Source organism: Podarcis cretensis, assembly GCF_951804945.1.
Source record: "Podarcis cretensis genome assembly, chromosome: 9".
Taxonomy (NCBI): Eukaryota; Metazoa; Chordata; class Lepidosauria; order Squamata; family Lacertidae; genus Podarcis; species Podarcis cretensis.
The window spans coordinates 39,285,083-39,305,507 of NC_137178.1; the positions used below are offsets into that span (position 1 = coordinate 39,285,083).

The 20,425-nt window shown below is 37.9% G+C and overlaps 1 protein-coding gene across 2 annotated transcripts in view; it reads left to right on the forward strand.

Annotated features, from left to right (window-relative positions):
- Positions 1-20,425, forward strand: part of ARHGAP10 (Rho GTPase activating protein 10) — a 101,636-nt gene that overhangs the window by 15,154 nt on the left and 66,057 nt on the right. For both annotated transcript variants that reach the window (XM_079990603.1, XM_079990604.1), the window contains exons 2-3: positions 17,360-17,455; positions 17,554-17,615. In XM_079990603.1, coding sequence (XP_079846729.1) covers positions 17,360-17,455; positions 17,554-17,615 — 158 coding nt within the window. The remainder of the gene's footprint in view (positions 1-17,359; positions 17,456-17,553; positions 17,616-20,425) is intronic.

Sequence of the window (20,425 nt, forward strand, 5' to 3'; positions counted from 1 at the left end):
ACTACAGATAGTGGGTGCCTGTCAAATCTCTTTGTTGTCTTTGATTATGTTTTGATTATGAACTGCTTTTCTGGAAGACCTTTTTCTTTTGAAAAGTTGTCATGCAAGTTAAACTATAAATATAATTAATATGAAGAAGAAGAAACAGAAGTGGCCCCTCCAGTAATCTGCAGATTCTTCTGGTCTCTCAAACACCACAGAGACTAAGAAGCACAGAAGTCACATGACTAGATCTTCCTGTTTTCCCTACACCCTAAACTGGAAGCCTGTTACTCAGAAGTTTGTTCCACTCGGTTTAATGGGACTTACTTCCCCAGGGAATCTTGTGCAGGATTTCAGCCTGAGTCTCCAGAGGAAATGGGGAGGGGGAGCAGCTGTGTGTGTAGAAGCATAATAGTTCTTAAGTGGTAATTGAATGACATTGTTTCTCTAAGAACATTTTTTTTCAGTTGTGCATATCTGCATTTCTCTTTCTAGCAGGGGAGAAATGCTTCATAGTTATATTTAGAAATACCGCTGCTATTTAAAAAAAAATGGGGAGAAAAGTCAAGCTTCAAATAAAAAAGAGAAGAAACAGTTCCCTCTAGATTTGTTTTCATTCTTGTTCTCAAAGTTGCATGCGTGAACTTCTTGGCTTTATGCTTTCTATCCTGATCCAACTGCTTTGACACCAAAACCAGTATTAAAAAATAACAAGCTGCCAAAATCTAATATTCTCCTTAAAAAGGTATAATTTTAAGGAGAATATTAGAGTTTGGCAGGTTATTATTTTTTAATAATGATTTTAGATTCTTCTAATACAGAAAGAAAATATGGGCTTTGTTACGCATTTGGTCTACCTAATAATTGATCTCCATGTCATGAGGTTATTAATCGCTGCTCTCGTTGGAATGCTGCTTCCTGAAAACTATTATTAGTGCCATGATTGAGAAAGATGTGAACAGCTGCTGAGTTTTCAAGATGTGAACAGCTGCTGAGGTTTCTGACTGAGTCACTAGATGTGTGAGTCTGATTGGAATTTTAGAAGTGGAAGAGTAGGACCTTTGGTGGAACCATTCTTGAATTTACTTTGACCACAGTTGATGATAGTTAATACAGCCACACTTCTCTCTTTCTTCCCTTTCTATTGTTCACCAGATTTTTTGAGGACATAGATACCATTCAGGCACTAATAATCAGAGTTTTAGCAGTTCGGATTACTTTTGTTTGAAAGTCTTTTGCATCATCTGTTTATTCAGTAGGTGTTGCTAGTGTGTTGTCAAGACGGAGGGTGGAGGAAACTTTTCTTAATCATAAAAAGCTGATGATTTGACAGGCTTGAGCATCTAGATCTTGGGGTTTGATGGATGTGTAAAGACTACATCTATATGAATTTTAGGAAATGGGTCTTTGCTCCATTGTTTTATTCCATAGGAAAGGATAGACTGTTGATGTACTGCTGGATAGAAGTTTTACAGTTCCTATAGAGCAGCATTTCCCAAACTTGGGCCTCCAGCTGTTTTTGAACTACAGCTCCTGTTAAGTTGTGGGTGAACATATCAGACGACACAGCAATTCTTCAAACAGCTCTTGTTTATTCACAGGCCAGAACAGAACTGAACTGAATGGTTCAGTCAGCCTGCTTATATAGAGCTCCAGTACAACGTAACTGTAACAATTTTCTAAAACTATCCAATCACTGAACGTCAGTTTCGATCCCTTATTTGCATAACTATCTACAGTATCCCCTTGCTGGCCCACGGTGAGAACTTCAGTACATAACAGTTCCCATCATCCTTGACCACCTGTCCTGCTGGCTAGGGATGATGGGAGTTGTAGTTCAAAAACAGCTGGAGACCCAAGTTTTGGATATCCTGCTATAGAGCAATGGTTTTCTGTTTTTTTGTTTGTTTGTTTGTTTTTTGAGCTGGACCTAATTTAACCCAAACCTGCAAAATGGGACCTTTTTCATATTGTACTATATAAGCCTGACTTCCACTTTCTCACCGTCTTTGTCACCATTTCCCCCCCTTCTCTTTTTCTAAGAGGTTTGCCTACATCTCAGTTTTTTAAAATCCCAACATACTAGATCCCAACACACCCCTTAAGGAAAATAGAGAGAAGTATGCCGCTGGTAATGGTGAGCCCTTGCATCCAGGAGCTCATTTTCACTCAGCTGTAAAATTTACTTTCATGGGGAGTGCTGACCATTCCTCCCCAGCTGAGCTCCATTACCAGAAGGGAGCCTACCTGGGGAGGTAGGAAGTGCCTCAGAAGAAAATGTCTAAGAAAAAAATCATGGGTGCACCTTTATACATGTGCTCTTTTGGCCCTTTAAACAGCACCCTACCATCCCCTTGCAAATAATGAGTAAACCTGGAATAAAACCGGTTACTTTCTGCCATCACATGTAACCTGGGCTTGAGAAGTCCCCATTGTAAAAAGTAGACAAGCCTTTAGAAACATAGATATGCATGCAGGGCATTCTGTGTTTTTCCTGTAGCAGAGACGCTGAAAACGAGAATTGGAGTGTTCTTTGTATTAAATCCTGAATTAATTACAGCTCCCAGCAGGGTACAGTAGGGCTGGAAAATATGATTTTCTGTTCTAATGCCTTTGTATTGCTTCTGAGTAAGTCCAAATTATATGAATACTCAAGGGGAGGATTGAGATGTTTGTTGGAAGGGAAGGCGTGGGGCTTATGTCTCATATCTATTTTCTGTTTTGTGTCATGTCTGAAGTTCCTCCAAAGCCCTGTGTGTTTGTTTTGACACATAGGCATGTGAATATTAATCTCTCTTGACCTCCTTGTGGACTGCTTATATAAGTACAGGTTACAGCAGAGTTGTTTAGCTTAAAAAAATAACCAAATGTACTTCAGTTTGTTAGCATTCCAAAAATGTTTTTATATTTGCTGCAAGCCACTCAGAGTGGCTGGGGCAACCCAGTCAGATGGGCAGGATACAAATAAATTATTATTATTATTATTATTAGAAATTTTAAAAAGTTGATGCCATGTTCGCATGTGTTATAGATGTCCAACCCCAGCTGATCCATAAATGTGGCATTCATAGTCGGTCTTTGTGTGCTGGGGGTGATATTCAGTGCTAGTCATACTCAGAGTGAATGTCCATTGAAGTTAATGAACATGAGTCTGACTAACTCACATTCATTAATTTCACTCTGAGTAGGACTTAGCTGAATTTAATTTAGAATAAAATGCAGAACAAAATAATGACCAACAATCACTAGCCATATTTATAGTATAAGTAACAGTTCCTTTTTATATATATAATAAGCTGGTAGCTGAGTGATTCATATTCAGTGCATAGTTCCAGCGAAGTAAATGGCATTTGTTGTAACATAGTGTTTTAGAACTAATAAGTTGCTTTTATAAATTTTTGCCCATTCATGAAGTGGCAAACAAATTTCATTTGTTGGGAAAGCAATTAATACTCTGAATAATACCCAGCTAACTCACGTGTAGAATAGATTTGTTGTCTGTTTGTATTACTTGCCATTGGTTTTTATGGGTCTACTCTTGAGTATGTAATGCTGCTTATCACCTTCTATCAAAAGAAGAAATAAAGTTATGAGCCATGTTATCTTGCTATTCAAAACTCAAGCTTTTCTCTAGCTTTGGCATGGTTTACTAACAAATGCTAATTCAATTCATCGCACCAACTACCGGTATTTTAAATGGTCATTTCACATCTACCTACAGGGCGCTGTTAAAATTTGTCACATAATACAAGCAGCATTGAGTTCTTTGGGGATTGTATCTGCACCTGATATCTTATGATGCCAGCTAAATGACAGTAGGTGGCCTTACCCACGTGTCAGTGTGATCCCTGGATGGCTAGTTACTTTTGTATCCAGCCATCACCATAGACCAGGAGTGTCTTTTGGGTTATTGGAAAATTTGGAAATTCAAAATAGTCCCAGAAAATCCAAATTACTACCACTAGCACAATTTCACGATCTTCAGGGAGAAGTCTTGAGGAAATTAATGGCATTGTTTTTTGGTTCCTTGCTGTTTCTATATCTATTTTTTTTTTTTACTTATTTTGTCTTTTAAAGTTTTAATACTTTTGGTGCATGTGTTAATTAAAAAAAATACCTCTTTTTGTATATCTGTAAGAAGCTAACGTACTGGTACCTTTGTTTTCTTTGCTTGTAAGCTGCCAGCCAGGTGGAAGCCTTATCTGTATAGATATAGTTATTCAATACTTTACGAACAGTACACAAATCAACCCTCATAAAGTGGCAAAGTCATATTATACTGCGTGATGTTGGTTGTTACGCATTCGGCAAACTATTTGTTCAGTACAGTAATCTCTTTTGAGTTTTTAAAAGAGAGTAGAGAAATATGTCTCATTCCTATGGATACTTCCTCAGAAGTCTCAATGGATTTAACAGGATTTATTCTCAAGTAAATGTGCATAAGATAGAAGCCTAAATCAGAGTTATATCAAGCTGAGCTGGCTGCATGATGAATTGCTTGTGCATTTGTAAGCCCTGCATTCATGGAATCTTGCAAAGGATATTGTCAGGCTTGATGTGGTAATTAGTTCTGATGGAGCTAAGTCCTGAAAGTCAGATGGAGTCATGTGCCCCTGACTTAGATTAGTAACCGTGACTTGTTTGGCTCTTCAAAGTACAATGTACAACCATTCGCTTCAAGGAAGAAACTAAGTTGCAGGAAGTCCACTATCCAAAGTCCTGCACGTATTGTGCAACAAATGCACATATTGAACAATAATAACTATATACTACATCTACTTTGTGATGATTGGTTGTTTATGTTCTTGACTGAGAAGTTGAACAGCCTGAAGCAAACCATTATTCATTCAGCATGCAACTGAGCATGTGCACACAGGGATTACAGGGAAGTCTGATGCACAGATGAGTAGGTATGCTGTTCAGTTTCACAATAAGCAAAAAGACACGTAGGAAATAAAATAGATGTCAAAGCTGTTGCTCTGTTTGCTGAGCATAACTTGTTTTCTCTGCTGTAATCACTCTTGACAACTTTTCATCAGTCAAAATGAAGGGCAATCCATCATTAGGAGGAAGTTATTTGTGAATAAGATAAAATAGGATTGTCTCTCTTTGTCTTACAATCATTTTTTGAGATGGGGGAAGGGAGAAAGTGGAGGACTAGGTCCAAAGTTTAAAATAAATCCATTATTTATTTTTGCAATATTCAGTGTTAGGAACACAATGTATACAGTATTTGGGCCAATTGTAATGCTCTGCTGCATTGAAAGTGAAGCAAGAACTAGTTCCTTTTCTGTCTTAGCCATTGAAGGCCTCTTAGAGGTGGAGTCTGCTCTGAAACTGAATTCTGATAGTTTGCTTCATAGCGCCTCTTGTTTTCGCTGATGAGTGCAATGTGCAGATTGTACTTATGCCAAAGGTGAAATGAGTCAAGTAAACGTGATAATTGAGGCTATAATTTATTGGCAGTTTGCTTTCTGAGAGATGGAGCAGTGATTCTGGCTGGAAGGATTTCATAAACAGCTATGTAAGAAGACAAGGTGATACCAGCCTGGTTCACATGCCACATTAAACCGTAGTTTAGAACAAACTATGGTTTAATGTGAATGAACAGCATGCCGGTGGATGCTGCTCAGAAGTGCTGCTCCCGTCCTGCTGCTGCTGCATTGCAGATGAAAGAAGCCAGACCCCAGGTTTGCTTCCTCCAGCTAAACCATGAGTGTTAACAAAGCTTTGTTTCTGGCTTATCGCACATTGCTTGTTTGGAGGGGGGAAAAACACAAGTCCAGTTTTCAGACACCTTGATGGGCCAGACTTGACTAGCTTTGTTTAAAGCGTGGCAAGAGCGGGAAGACGAGTGCTGGGGGAACCCCAAAGCAGCATGCACTAGCACTTTGCTTCTTCACATTAAACCATAGTTTGTTTCAAATTATGGTTTGATGTGATGTGCAAACTGGGCTACTGAGAGGTGAAATACTTTGGAGTAAATTAACACAAGTTATGAACAAAGTTTGGCAAGATCCAAGAACTTAAAACAGCTGCCAGTGTTGTTTCTTAACAGACATATCCTAGTTTGGAACTGTGCTCTCCCATGCTTCTACTCATCAAAGACACATTCAGCATTCTGTGGACACTAATTATTGTGTTGTTTGACTTTCCCCCTTTTTGATCCCCCAAAAAGCTTTTTTTGCATTTATGTAAAGTTGGGGTTATCCAGCCCTGCTGATAAACCTCTTGTTTCTCCATGTCCTGTTTTAGATACCATTCTGTTGGCTCTCAGCAAGTGAGTTTGCTAATGGAAGGAGTATCAAAAGCTCTTTTGTCACAAAGTTGAATTCCAAATCCCTCCCCTTCATTTTTTCCTCACACTTCTTACCTCAGCAGTTGCAGAGTGCTGAATATACACAGAAAAATGAATCTGGAATAGGAATAATCACTTTCATTGTGTTTCTTATTTCTGAAGTTTATTTCCAAGCAAAGACATTTTAGCAGGAATTCTGCAGCTCCTCTACCCAATCTTTAGGTGAATGGTGCTATTGTAGTCTTAAATGATTGCTTGCATAGCTATGGCCTGCTTTTGTAATCCCTGCATTCACATGGCTTTCTGTTCTCTGGGTGGTTTGAGAGCCAGAAGTTGTGCATGCAAAATTGCTTCATAACCTATTTATGAGAGTTGCAACGTAAGGGATTGGAAGAGGTCAAATGTTTTACCACTTGGCAATTGTTAAAGGGTTTGCTTTCTCTCTGACTCATTGCGCGAGGCTGGATTAATTTGTTCGGGTAAAACTCTTGCAAAAGTTACTCATATATTGCCTGACAGCATATGGATGTATTTGTGTCTGTGTGTGCAACAGGAAATACTACTGCAATAAAGGTTTCTATCTAAGCAGTTGTTACTTCAGTTACGTGGCAGTGAGAGCTTCATAGGTGTGCTGGCAGATTTTACAACTGAGGAAGCTGACCATAAATATAAACATTAATATTCACAACTGGAGGTAAAATTAGAATAAACTCCCCCTTGGGGATGTCATTTATTTACTAATTTCCTTGGATCGTACCACTTTTTCATTTTGTGTAGTAGTGCCAGATTGCCTTTGGCTGTTGGATTGTCTGAATGGGGTTATCTTTCATCACATATCCATGCTACATGGAGGCATCTGTTGTATGCATTATGTTGGTTTCATATCTTACACTGTATTAAAAAAAAAGGATATATTTTCTCTCAAGGGCCCTCTCCCTTTTCATATCCTGATAGTAACAATGGAAATTGGGAGATACTGAATGAGCATGGTGGTATTTTTTTCTTTTGGAATAAGAAAAAATATTTTTAAGACCAGCTTTATTTTCTCAAAATTCTGAACACTTTTATGTAAGATGATACACATGTCAAATAACTGGCCTGGTTCACACATTATGGTATACAGTGGTACCTCAGGTTAAGTACTTAATTCATTCCGGAAGTCTGTACTTAACCTGAAACTGTTCTTAACCTGAAGCACCACTTTAGCTAATGGGGCCTCCTGCTGCTGCCGTACCGCCGGAGCCTGATTTCTGTTCTTATCCTGAAGCAAAGTTCTTAACCTGAAGCACTATTTCTGGGTTAGTGGAGTGTGTAACCTGAAGTGTATGTAACCTGAAGCGTATGTAACCCAAGGTACCACTGTAGCATGGTTAATGCTGAGGCATCTAGCTGATGATCACGTAAACCTTGGTTTATTATGTCACATATCAAATAGCTGAATGCACTAGCGAGAATATCTGGGCCTTGAGACAAGTTTGATTTTTTTCCTCACTCATAGCTTTGTGGCTTTCAGGTGGTGACAGAAGGAAGTTAAGGAAGAGGTCCCGTTTTTGCGTATAAAGCTGACTGGTTAGTGCAAGCTAAGGTTTATAAACCAACAACGAACTTTGGTTAACAAATGATCTTTAACCATAGTTAATAAACCATAGTTCAGCTCCTGGGCTTGGTAAACAGATAACACTAATCTATGGTTTAATAAGCAAAGGTTTGGTGTTACATGCAAATTAGGCCACAGACACATTTCTTCAAAACTAATAGTGCAGTTAGTTAGAAACAGGTCTCACTGTGTTCATTGTCTGTAGGGTAAGTGTATATAAGCTGCCTCACACATTTATATGTTTAAGCCTCAAATCAAAATTACTCCATGGCAAATGTAATGCAAAGAAGGATGACTTTGGGAAACAGGAGTTCAGGTCTCTGCTTGTCTAACATGTTTCTGTTTAGCCTCAAACAAGTCATCTCAGCAGACTTCTGAAAGGAGATGAGAATGATAAATATTATTAAGTGTTCTCAGTTTTAGAGGCTGTAATTTCAGAGAAAGTTGCATACAAACCCTGTAGAATATCAGTGTAATGTAAAAATATAAATGTAATGAATTGGGGTGTGAACTTGCAACTGCCTGGCTGTGAACTATTTTTAATCAGGATCTGCAGCATCATAAGGCTCCATTGAAAAAGGATAGATAAGGCAAATGTATTGTTTCCTGTTTGGAGAGAATATGTTTGTTTTCAAATAGATAAATGGGTCACGTTTCTGTGAGTTCTCTATAAGTTAATTAGCAGGATGGTTTACAATGACACATAAAATAGATAATTACTGTTATACAGAATAGACGTCTAAGTAGGTATGAATACAACAGGAAGGGAAAGGTAAATTTCTTTTGCAATACAGATCAACATTGGTTTATTTTTTATCACAGGTTAGAGCTGCAGGAGTAGAAATGTAAAGGCTGCAGAAGGATTGGGCAAGTTCTCTTCCAAAAGCTTAAAATGAGACTTCTAAAAATTAGTCAGTGCCTGATTTTCACAGATTTGCAATGCTGTACAGCACTGCCTCTTCAGCCACACCAGATATATCTGGGATCCAGATGCCACAGTATGCATAGCCTGTGAAGCAGGCACTGATGCTCCTTGGGACTAATTAGTATCCCTGGTCCAGGATATGCCTGAGGTTTGCCAGCACTTGACTGCTGGCACTGGCAGCAGAGGAGGTCACCAGCCCTGTGCAGTGAAGTGGATCGCACATTGTATCTGTCATGAAATCATTTTTTAGTGAAAATGCTGATTAGTTATGGAAATACCAACCTGTTCAGCATGCTTGTGGTAACATCGGTCAATATAATAAAGCTGTGTTTGTATCCATAGTTCTCAAGCAGCAGCGTGGGGCAAGTACTGTATGGTAGGAAAAGACCTCTGTCTGAAGTTCACTTTGGCTGCCTGCAATTCCACATGTGGAATTTCAGAGGGACGTTGCTGTTTTCATTCTTTTTGAGACATTAACACCTTTCCTATACACAGTGTGAACAGGGATGGGCCTTGGTCTTGCATGCCTTCCCCCCAGATTCAGAGTTAACATTTACAAGTAGTGAGGAAGGGGAGTTGGGCAGGACCAAGCCATGAAGGGTTCAAGGACTGCATCTGATTTCTCTGCAGATGGAGTTAGTGGTAATTGGGAAAATGCTTCAACATAAGCAAATGTACCCAAACATTATGTTTCTTCTTCTAGTTATTCCCTCCCCCAACTGATATGGAAAGTTGTTGAGTTGTTTGGAGCAACAATCTAGCATGAAATACCTCCTGTGAAAACTTTTGAAAACTTTGCAAACATAACTGAAGTTTTTGTTTTTAAAATATTGTTAGAGAAGTAAAATATTGTCCTTTGAAAAAGTGCAAGTCTGGGAAAAGCACTGTTATTGGGCTAGCTAAAACGTGATTTGAAGAAAGATAGCATTTGGCTAAAACTTGCAATGTGGGTAAGTTGAGTAAAATGTGGTTAACCACATTGAGAATTGGGCCAGCTGTTATGACCTGACGGACAACCTCCTACAATTACCCTTTGTTCTACTTTAGTGTGCATGCAGAACATTCTTTATTTAGCTTCTACTACAACATCAGCATAGCATATACTTCCCTCTTCTTTAAAGTAAGAAGCACTGACATCAGATCATCAGGGGAAAATGAAGCCAGTTTTTATTCTACTTGGCAAGGAATATGAAACAGCTTGTATACAAATGTGATTATAACTTGACTGAAGAGTGGTGTGAGCTTGCAACCCCATTTCATTTGCAAGTTTTAACATAAAGACATTTATACGAATTTAACAAATAGTAAAATAAGTGTGACACAAGGACTATTAATATTTGAGTTTGAACATTGCAATTAGAGCCCTAGGAAAAGCGGTCATAGAATCATAGAATGGTAGAGTTGGAAGGGATAATGAGGATCATCTACTCCAACCCCCTGCAATTCGGGGGGGGGGAGGGGGGGAGAATCAGAACAAGAGGTGCAGAAAGATGAGTTCTGAACAGTGCAGGACAAAAATGAAGTTGAATGTGTCGAGTGTTTGTGTTTTTACACTTTTAGTCACAGAGTATTTAGAGTTTTACAAGTATAAATATACTTCATATGACTAAGTGATAAAAGTCCGCAATGATGAAACAAAAAGATAGATCATACCTTTTAGACACACGCCGACAAAAATGTGGTTTGACAAAACTTGTTTACACCAACCTATTGTTGGCAGCAGATTCTCAGCTTCTGTGGTTGAAACTAATTATGACTTTTATATTGTCAGTTTTGGAAAAACTAATGTGGGGGGTGTGTGTGTATGACAGGCACTCATGTTAATAATAAACAAAATAAATTGATTGACAGGAGAAAAGTCTCTTAATGCAGACACTGAATCTGCTTATAAATAAGTCATCTTGTTAATATTGATGTTACCACAGGGCTATCCAGGTTCAAAGTAGTAAATGCAAATATATATATTCCAAGAGTGGGGTGCCCATTATATTGTGTAATCTTTGTTTCTCTCTCCATCACCTGAAATATTTTCTTCTGTCCACTGCCTTGCCTGTTTCATATTGTTTTAATTATGGGCTGCTACATTTTTATTTGTTGCTATCGCTTGTTGTCTTTCAAAAGTGTTTTCACAAAACCTTTATTAAAGTATCAGACAGAGTTAGATCAGTGATCTCACTGTAGCTTATAGATGCCTGTTTGAATAAAGTTGTCTTAGTTTTAATCTCTTGTTGTTGTTTAGTGCTTGAAATGTTTTAGTAACAAAGTTTAAATTATACAGTCTGGATGAAGCCACCCATATCTCAGATCTTAGATGTGAAGAAAAATATATACTTTTCTAGGCTCTGCTTTAATATTAAACAATAATGACTTCTGTGACTGGTAAATTCTCAGTGGAGTAAGCATTTCAAGTGGGATAACTTGCTCATTTTTTGTAATATGCCCCCCCCCTAAATAGTAGCCTTTATAAGACGCTTGCAAAGATGGATAAATCTCAATTTAATTACTAGGCCTAAATCTGATCCAAGCTTACCTGTGAGTAAGCCTAGTTGAACATAGTAGGACTTATTTCTGAGTAAACATGTGTACAATTGCACTGTAAGCCTCAGAATATTATTATTCTTATTATTTTAAATTGGGGGATCTGACTGGGCTCCAGCTTTCTGGCTCTCATGAGTGTATGCCACATTTGTTAGTCTTAAATGTGCCACTACAGTTTGAGGTTTGTGCATGACACAAAAGTACATGCCTATGCTGTGGAATGTGGTTTACGATGAGCATCTGTCAGTTGCGCTCCTACTGGCACAAGGACATCGAACATCCTCTTGTAAATGTTCAGCAGCTGAGTCATAGGATTCTAACTGTGAATATGAAAAAAAAATGAATACAGTATGTGTTCTGGCATGTGTATTTATCTAAATATCTTTACTGTGTGTTCCAAATTTTGTCTCTTTTTCTGCCCACCCCACCCCTTTTTCCGTTGCATGCAATAGGTTAATTGCTAATGGCTCCATTTAAAGGAACAGAAATATATTCTTTAAAATATTTTAATTCATGTACAAACTTGAATATTCAAATTCACTGCTTTTTAGTACCTTTCATACCAGTTATATGGTACGGGGTAGATGGGTGGGGTATAAATAATAAAATTATTTTTATTAAATACTATATTTATGTTGACATACTTTTATGCTGCATGTATCAGAGTGATGTAATCATATACTTTGAACTCGACTTGTGGCACATTTGCCAAAAATGACCAACATGGTAATCACTGTCCCCATCAATTAGTCTAGGATCATTCTTTCATTCTCTAGAATTAAGCTTTGTTAGATAAAAGGAAATGAAAGCAATTTAGAATGTGTTTCCTGGATGGATTCTTGCTGCTAGATGGAAGCTGACGTTCAGCAACATGTAAACTGTTTCACACCCATCTTTCAGCTGTATGAATGACAACTTAGCACAGCACAGGTTCATCTTGTTACAATATTATTCATAAGGTAGTATAATCGTGTCTTAATCTTCTGCTTGTATTCTGTTAAAATATAGGTTGTAAGTGGAACCCTGAGACCTACTTTCCTTTATAATGAGATGTTTGGGTACAAATCCAGGCATTTACCTTTAGGACCTAATCCAGCATTTATCTTTAGTTAACCTAATTTAAAGTTTTGGTTGCCTTAATTGCTTTGTGTAGCAGAAGCACCTGGATCCAAGAGGACTGATTTTGTACCTCCAACCTAAGTAAAATTACTTTGATTCTTAGTTTGGCCAGCAAACTGACGATTACATGGTACAATCTGCATTTTGGACTGGAGAGAAACTAATTTAGCTAGTAGAAAACTTGCAGCAAGGAAGGTGGATGCATTTATGTAGTTTCTTTTAATAGTTGCGGTCCCTTTGCCGAGTCCTTCTGCTATCAGGAGAAGGTTTTCGAAGGTGGTCAAGGGCCTAGCAGCTGCTGATTTTACTGCTGGATTGTTTAAGAAGGCATGTAGTTGATGGTGTGTTAGCCAAAGTATTTGGGCTGTACTGGCCCTTTGAGATGGATAGACACAAAATGAAATCCTGAAATAGTGAGCATGCTGTATTTTAATCTGCCACCTGCTTTGTTGTTCTCCTTGAAAGAACTACCCCATAAATCCATTTCCCCATAATAGATCAGTTATAGTGCTAGTTACGTACTTCAAAATGTCTGCAGTCTGCTTTTATAACCGGAGGAAAACTCTGTACTTCCAGCCAAACTTTTGAAAATACTTGTATATGTGAATATAAATAAGCATTCCCATTTCCAGGAATGTTTTGCAGTGAGATGCCTACAGACTGCATACTGTGGTGCTATATTAAAAATACAAGAGTACCTAGCGTGGTTATTATATTTTTTGAAAAATATGATGTGATAAGATCAGAATAATTTATATGAAAGTATGTTTTAAGATTATCCTCTTAATGTGATTTGGGTACAAATAAATAGGGGGTTCAGTGAACTAAACTAGGCCTTGTGTTGTTCTTAATGTGTATAGTTTTATATACTTGTCTGTCCTAAGCCCAGTTCATAATAAAGTCTATAACTATTTATTAGCTTAGTAATTACATGGTAATTAAAACAGTGTGTGCATACATATAATTATGAGGAAACTGGCAGAAATTAACTCTTTGAAGAAGTTGACTCAACTTAATTTGAAAGCAAACATGCTGGAAGGAAGAAGGAAGAAGTAAACTAAGTTTGCATCCAGAATCTATTTCTTTATTATCGCCATATGACCCATCCAAGTTAAAGTGCAGAGCAAATAAAGGAGAGGAACTTATACATTCAACTAATTAGCTTCTTACACACATATCATACTGTGTCCTGTCATAAAAGTGTATTTGGATACCCTGATCCTAAACATACTATATTAAGATATAGTAAACATTTATCTCTGCTGATTTAGCATTGGAGTGAAAGATTTCATGAATCACAGAATTGTAGAGTTGGAAGGCACCCTAAGGGTCATCTAGTTCAACCTCCTGTAATGCAGGAATTTCAATTAGATCATGCATGACAGAAGGCTATCCAACCTCTGCTTAAAAACCTCCAAGGAAAGAGAGTCTTGTGGGAGTCTGTTCCAACAGCTTTTACTGTCAGAACGTGCTTCCTGATGTTTTGTTGGAATCTCCTTTCTTATAACTTGAAGCCATTGGTTCAGGTCCTAGACTCTGGGGCAAGAGAAAAGAAGCATGCTCCATCCTCCAGATGAAAGTCCTTTAAGATATTCGAAGATGGCTATCACACCTTTTCTCAGTCCTTTCTTTATCAGGCTAAAGCTACCCAGTTTCCTCAACCATTCCTCATAAGACTTGGTTTCCAGACCCTTGATCATCTTGGTCGCCCTCTCTGCACACATTCCAGCTTGTCAGTAACCTCCTCAAATTGTGGTGCCCAGACTAGGACACAGTACTCCAGGTATGGTCTGACCCAAGGCAGACTAGAGTGGAATTATTACCTTACTTCCCTTGATCTGGAAATTATACTTCTGTTGATGCAGCCTAGAATAGCTTTAGTTTGTTTTGCTGCTTGATGAACTGTTGATTCATATTAAGTTTGTGGTATACTAAGACCCCTAAATCCATTTCACATGTACTACTGGCAAGCCAGGTGTCCCCCAACTTATATTTGTGCAGCTGGTTCTTCCTGCCTAAGTGTAGAACCTTACATTTGTTGAAATTCATTTTGTTTGTTTGGGCCCAGTTCTGTTAAGGTCATATTGAATCCCGATTCTGCCTGCCGCAGCATTGGCTACCCCTCCCAGTTTGGTGTCATCTGCTAGTTACAAACAAACTTCTATGGGATATGGCCTTATGTGTAAAATTGACTCATGAGTCAAAGTTGTCAAGAAATGTGTACAGACCTGACAATTTTTATACAGTGTACCATTCTCATAACTAGTGTGAATGATAAACTATGTATGCTTAGGCCACCTCAAGCTAGACAGATACTTTTAAGATAAAAATCCCATGGACATTTTGTCTGTGGAGATGCTGTGTGTTGTTTACACTCAGTTATCTCTTCATTTGTATGTTGCTTTTGTTAACTGTCACCATTTCACAAATTGAATAAGTCACTGGTATAACGCTTAAAGAGTGAAATGTTCACATGATATAGTATTTGTTTTCATAAATTTAATTTTGACAGCTAAGAGCATATACAATTGAAGCTGAAATGATGACAATGAGGTACTTTTCCCCTTTGCCTTCACTGAAAGGAATGCAACAGCTCTGGGGTCAAGGAAATTTGTTGTTGTTTAGTTGTGTCCGACTCTTCGTGACCCCATGGACCAGAGCACGCCAGGCACTCCTGTCTTCCACTGCCTCCCGCAGTTTGTTCAGACTCATGTTGGTAGCTTCGAGAACACTGTCCAACCATCTTGTCCTCTGTCGTCCCCTTCTCCTTGTGCCCTCAATCTTTCCCAACATCAGGGTCTTTTCCAGGGAGTCTTCTCTTCTCATGAGGTGGCCAAAGTATTGGAGCCTCAGCTTCACGATCTGTTCTTCCAGTGAGCACTCAGGGCTGATTTCCTTAAGAATGGATCGGTTTGATCTTCCTGCAGTCCATGGGACTCTCAAGGACATTAGATCAGAAAAACACTGTAGAAGTCAGGGTTGAACACGCCTTACTCAAGTATCGCTGCTTCAGTTGAATTCAGAACATGTCATAGTTGCTTTTATGTAGAAATAAAGACATTAAAGAATCTAATCATGGATCTCCTGTGAAGGGTCAAACTTCCATTGTGCAGAAGTGGCTTTATTTAGTATTTGTGTGGTGTGTGCATGTTAAGCAGTGGAAACAGCTTCCTTCCTCCCGGTTTCATTGTTACACTCAAGTGCTGTTTATTTTGTAAAAATACAGTATTTTTGTTGTGGTTCCATTATCATAGCAATTGCTTTTAGGATGCGTTGCCTCTGTTCTTATTGCTGGTTTCTTTTCTTTCTCAGCAATCCACAATGAGAGAGCAGAATGAATACATTGTATTTTCCCCCCTCTTGCTAATGCACCATCAGTTGGCTGCTAAAATCTTAGCCTCTACCTGTTGCCCCTCTCCACAATATTATTTGCATTTCAGATGTTCTTTGTGGATGGCCTTTGTATTGGTAGGTGGTGAATTTAAGTGCACCAATTAATTATAAATGCCAACAGTCTTAAGTGGGTAGAAATCTATATGGGTGTAATTGGCATATCAGAATGGAATCTGAAACTGTACTTTGGAATATGATGGTTTGGCAGAATTGTTGCTTTTAGTGTGGGTGGGGGGAGCCAATGCAGTCCCTTTTTTCTTTCATTGTTGAGACAATACTCAGTTCTTACAGTTTTAAAATCATATTGGATCACATAAGGATGCAATGGGATATCTGTTTTTTATAGGAATTACGGTAATATGTAGCTACACTTTGATAACTTTGTCGTTATTATAGCATCCATGTTTAAAAGGGAAGATAGTAATTCCAATTGCCTTCTAACTTTCAGACAGGATTAAAATTTTTGTGTCTGCATATCTGTAAAGCGTCTCCATTTCAGCCATGTCTGTTGAACTATAAATAACTTGAATATGAGATTCTGGGAGCCTAGCCTTTATCCTGGGCCTGTCTTTTCCATACTTCAGGTGAATATATCTCATTTCCATTATTCCAAAGGGAATCATTTTCCCTATGTCCACAACATTAAGAGTTTTTCTATCACTAGTTTTCACATTAGGTGTTTCTGTCTTGGGGAAAAGTTGATCTGTGGCTGCCATACTTTAGGAGAAGATGTTCTTGAAGGGAAATAGAAAATAAGCAATTGACTAATGCAATATCCTTTATCTGTCCAAATGGGAATGGATATTATGAATTATTAGGCCTATGCATAAGCACCACTGGCAATTTATATTTATCTTACCTAGTTAGGTAAGCTGGTTGAAGGTTGTTGTGGATGTGGACTGTGAAGTGTTATGAGCAGGTCCATGTGGCAGGTCCGGTTCGTAGGTCCATCACAAGTTATATTACCAAAATCCTAAGCAACCAGTAGCTTGGTTGCCCTCATATGACATATGCATTTTTAGTTGTCTAACAAGTGTTAATGACTGTATCAGTCACTTTGTTTTATTGGTTAGAAAATATCTGAACTGCAAATGTAAAATGTTATTTTATCAGTGATTTAGGTCTGTTTTCTCCTAGTGATTTAAAATGCAGATGAGCTGAGTTTAGCATTGTGTGATCTTCATTTTTTTTAAAAAAATAGTGCAATCCTGAGCCAGATAAAACTGGCGGAAATGATACTGAATTCATAATACAGCCAAGCTCAATTCATAATACATTTGGATAATTATGAATGGTTCCATTGCTAGTTAAAGGATTTGAAAGTGTAGCTTTAGGAAGCATAAAATTACACAAACTTTTATTATAGTTTAATCTTTTGTGCATTTGTGGCATGATCTACAAGCCTCTTCATGGGAAAATTTCAATTTAAGTTGAATTAAACGTAAATATTGCACTCTGTTTCTTCTAGGTTCTTGATTTGAAATTTATGTTTTTTCTTTCTTTACAGATCTCTCAGCTGCCCAAAGAAAGTTTGCCCATTCACTGAGAGACTTTAAATTTGAGTTTATTGGTGATGCAGAAACAGATGATGAACGATGTATAGGTATGTTAATGAGGGGCAATGAGCATGTAATATTCTTTAGTTTTTCCTACTTTTCTGATAGTATACCATGTGTCTTGATGTTTTTATTCCTGTTGCAGATGCATCCCTCCATGAATTCTCTAACTTTCTGAAAAATCTAGAAGAACAAAGAGAAATACTGGTAAGTTCTTGGCGGCATTGAGAAGTGAGATCAGCTCACGCTGTCCTTCTGGTCACTACTGAATATAGACAACATTGGGCTAGATGGGCTAGTGGTCTGACTCGGTACACAGCAGTTTCTTATCACTGAAGTGTTCTGTTTAGGGCAGTGGTAGAAGACTCCATTTGAAATTGTTTTTAGCAGGCACAAACTCTTGAATTCTTCAGAACACTAAGAATACACTTGGTTCTAGCTTTTGTTTTCTGTCACTGTATCTACCGGACTCCTCATTTTCATGGCACTTTCCACTGTTCTTCAAACCTTTCATACGAGGAAATTGCATGAACACACATGCAAAGGATCATCAACTCTTTGGAATTAAAGGACATAGTTTTTTCAGTTTGAAAGTTGAAGGAATTAGTGCAGAAAATGAAATTCTTCATTACCTTTTTCGCTGTGAGTTTCTGCTTTCAGGGTGCTATAGCAAATATTTTGACTTTTGTGTGTATGCCACCTTAGTGCTGGCAGATGGAATAAAATGAGACTATATTTCATCTTGTCTATGTTTTCAGCTCACTGTACATTGTAGCAGTGCCAACATTCCACAGATGTTCCATTGAAACTAATGGAATGTTAGGATATATAGCACCACACAAAATTTGGTTCCAGGCCAAAGCTATATAAAAGTCTCTCTCAGATGGTTTTTTTTTTTTTTTTTTTAAAGTCGAAATTACAAAGTCTTCCCAGAGGAACTCCTCCAACTCTGGCCACTCTTTAACAGCTCGTTCTTCTTGCAACCTTAAAAAAAAAAGGTGATGTAGTGTCTTGGGATTAGCTGCATCACTGACTTCTCTTTTTACAATCTGTTGAAGACACCGTAGGCTGAAGTGAATTTTTATTGATTTTTCTGTGCCATAATGCATCTGTTCACAGAAATTCCTCTTCAGTGCAACATTCTGTGCATAGAATGCCTTGTAAAGCACCTGGTTTTGTGGTGTAAACTGGCCTTAAAACTATTACTGCCAAAATGTTTTGAAAACTTGAAGTATATGCCACAAATATGTCTTACTCTGAGTAGCTGCACAGAAGTATGTTAATGGAATTTGCTGGTAGAGTTCCTCAACATATGGCAGCCCTTTCTTTATTTTCTGTCTTGCCATATAGAATTCCCAAAGTGGCTAACAACAATAAAAATTGTTTTGATATATAGCCCACCCTTCAACAGCTTTCCAGAATAGCTTATAAAAAGTTAAAATAACAATAAAACTAAGCAACTTTAAAAGAACAACTGCTTAGTGTTATCTGTGATCGAAAGAAGTATGAAGGAAGAAACTGGAAATAAGGTTAGGGCAGCAAGAGCAATACTGAGCTCAGCATTGCAGTGCACTGCAGAAACCGAAGAAAAGATGGCAAGGAAAGTAAATGTTTGATTTTTTTGTCAGAAGTGGCAAAAAGCGGTGGGGCAAATTTGGTAGAAAGACAGTGGTGGAAGAGTAAATTTGCTTGCAGATGTGCAAGGGCAACTAGTGGGCTTCACAGGACACAGGCATCTGAGGTTTACCACTGTATGACAGAGCCTAACCTCCTTCTGGGCTTGTGCAGTTGGGAGAAGGAGCTTGGAAGCTTTTGTTTTCCATTAATGTTGGCTTCTATAGTTTGAACCAGGGCTCGTGCAAACTCTGGTTAGTTTCAAAACAAGCCAGTTTCAAATCATGAGTTCTTCATGTTCCCATTCTCTTTTCTCTCCCCCTTTTCCCTGTTTGCCAGCAAAGGCACTCAGTGACCTATTCAGCATAGTCCCTTCAGGCAAATGTATGAAAATATAGACTATTTTTTTTAATTTAAAAGACCCATTTCCTTCCTTAAGATCTCATTACAATAATATTCACAAATTCAAAAGCAGGTTGCTGATTAGGAAATATGTGCTTGTAGTGTTGACATCCTGCCTGTTCTCTTAGATCAGTGAATGTGGAACATTTTATCAGTAGCCCATTTACTTTTTTTCTTAATGTTGTTTTTTTCCATAGGGATGTGAAATAAATGAGTCATTTTTTGAAAGAAAACATGGGGCTTTAGAAAAATTCCCACAAGCTATTATTGGGTAGTTGTGATAAAAACACACTCTTCTGTAACTTGGTTAAATTCCCCAAGGCTGAAATTGAGAGAGATTTTTCTTTTGGTCACTTGGGGATATTTTGGATGGTGTCCAAAAATACAAGTCCAGCTTGTTAGGCATTACAAGTGTATTTGGTGATACCCTTAAAGGAATGCAGTCGTAAATAAGAATTACAATTTGGAGAAACCTTTTTCTTTGTAGCTGTGAAAATACTTCAGAAGATTTTCTTCCGTTAGATAATAATCATCAATCTTTATTACGGTCCAGAGACCCAACAAATCATTACAAAGCAATACACAATACATACAGCTTACCTCCAGGTTAAACAAGCATTTTGTTCAGAATATAGGGATTATTTGTTCTTGCAACCACCGATAAAAACTTTGCCACTGCTAATGTTCTAACATTTGTCCGATAATAAACTCATTTACAACACTATTCCTATTTGACAATGTTTGACAAACAGACAATGGTCAATAATTTAACATTTTACTTTCAGCTACTAGAAATAATTTATTTGAAACCGAATATATTTGCAACCAATGAAAATTGTAAATACGTTACCCTTCTGAATCTGTGTTCTGTTAATCACACATATTTGTACTTCCTTACAGGGTTCATTCTGATGTAACACTGAACCATGTCTTAGCATGGGGTAGGCAGCATGGTACTATTCAGATGTTCTGGATCACAACTCCCATAATCTCTTATCAGA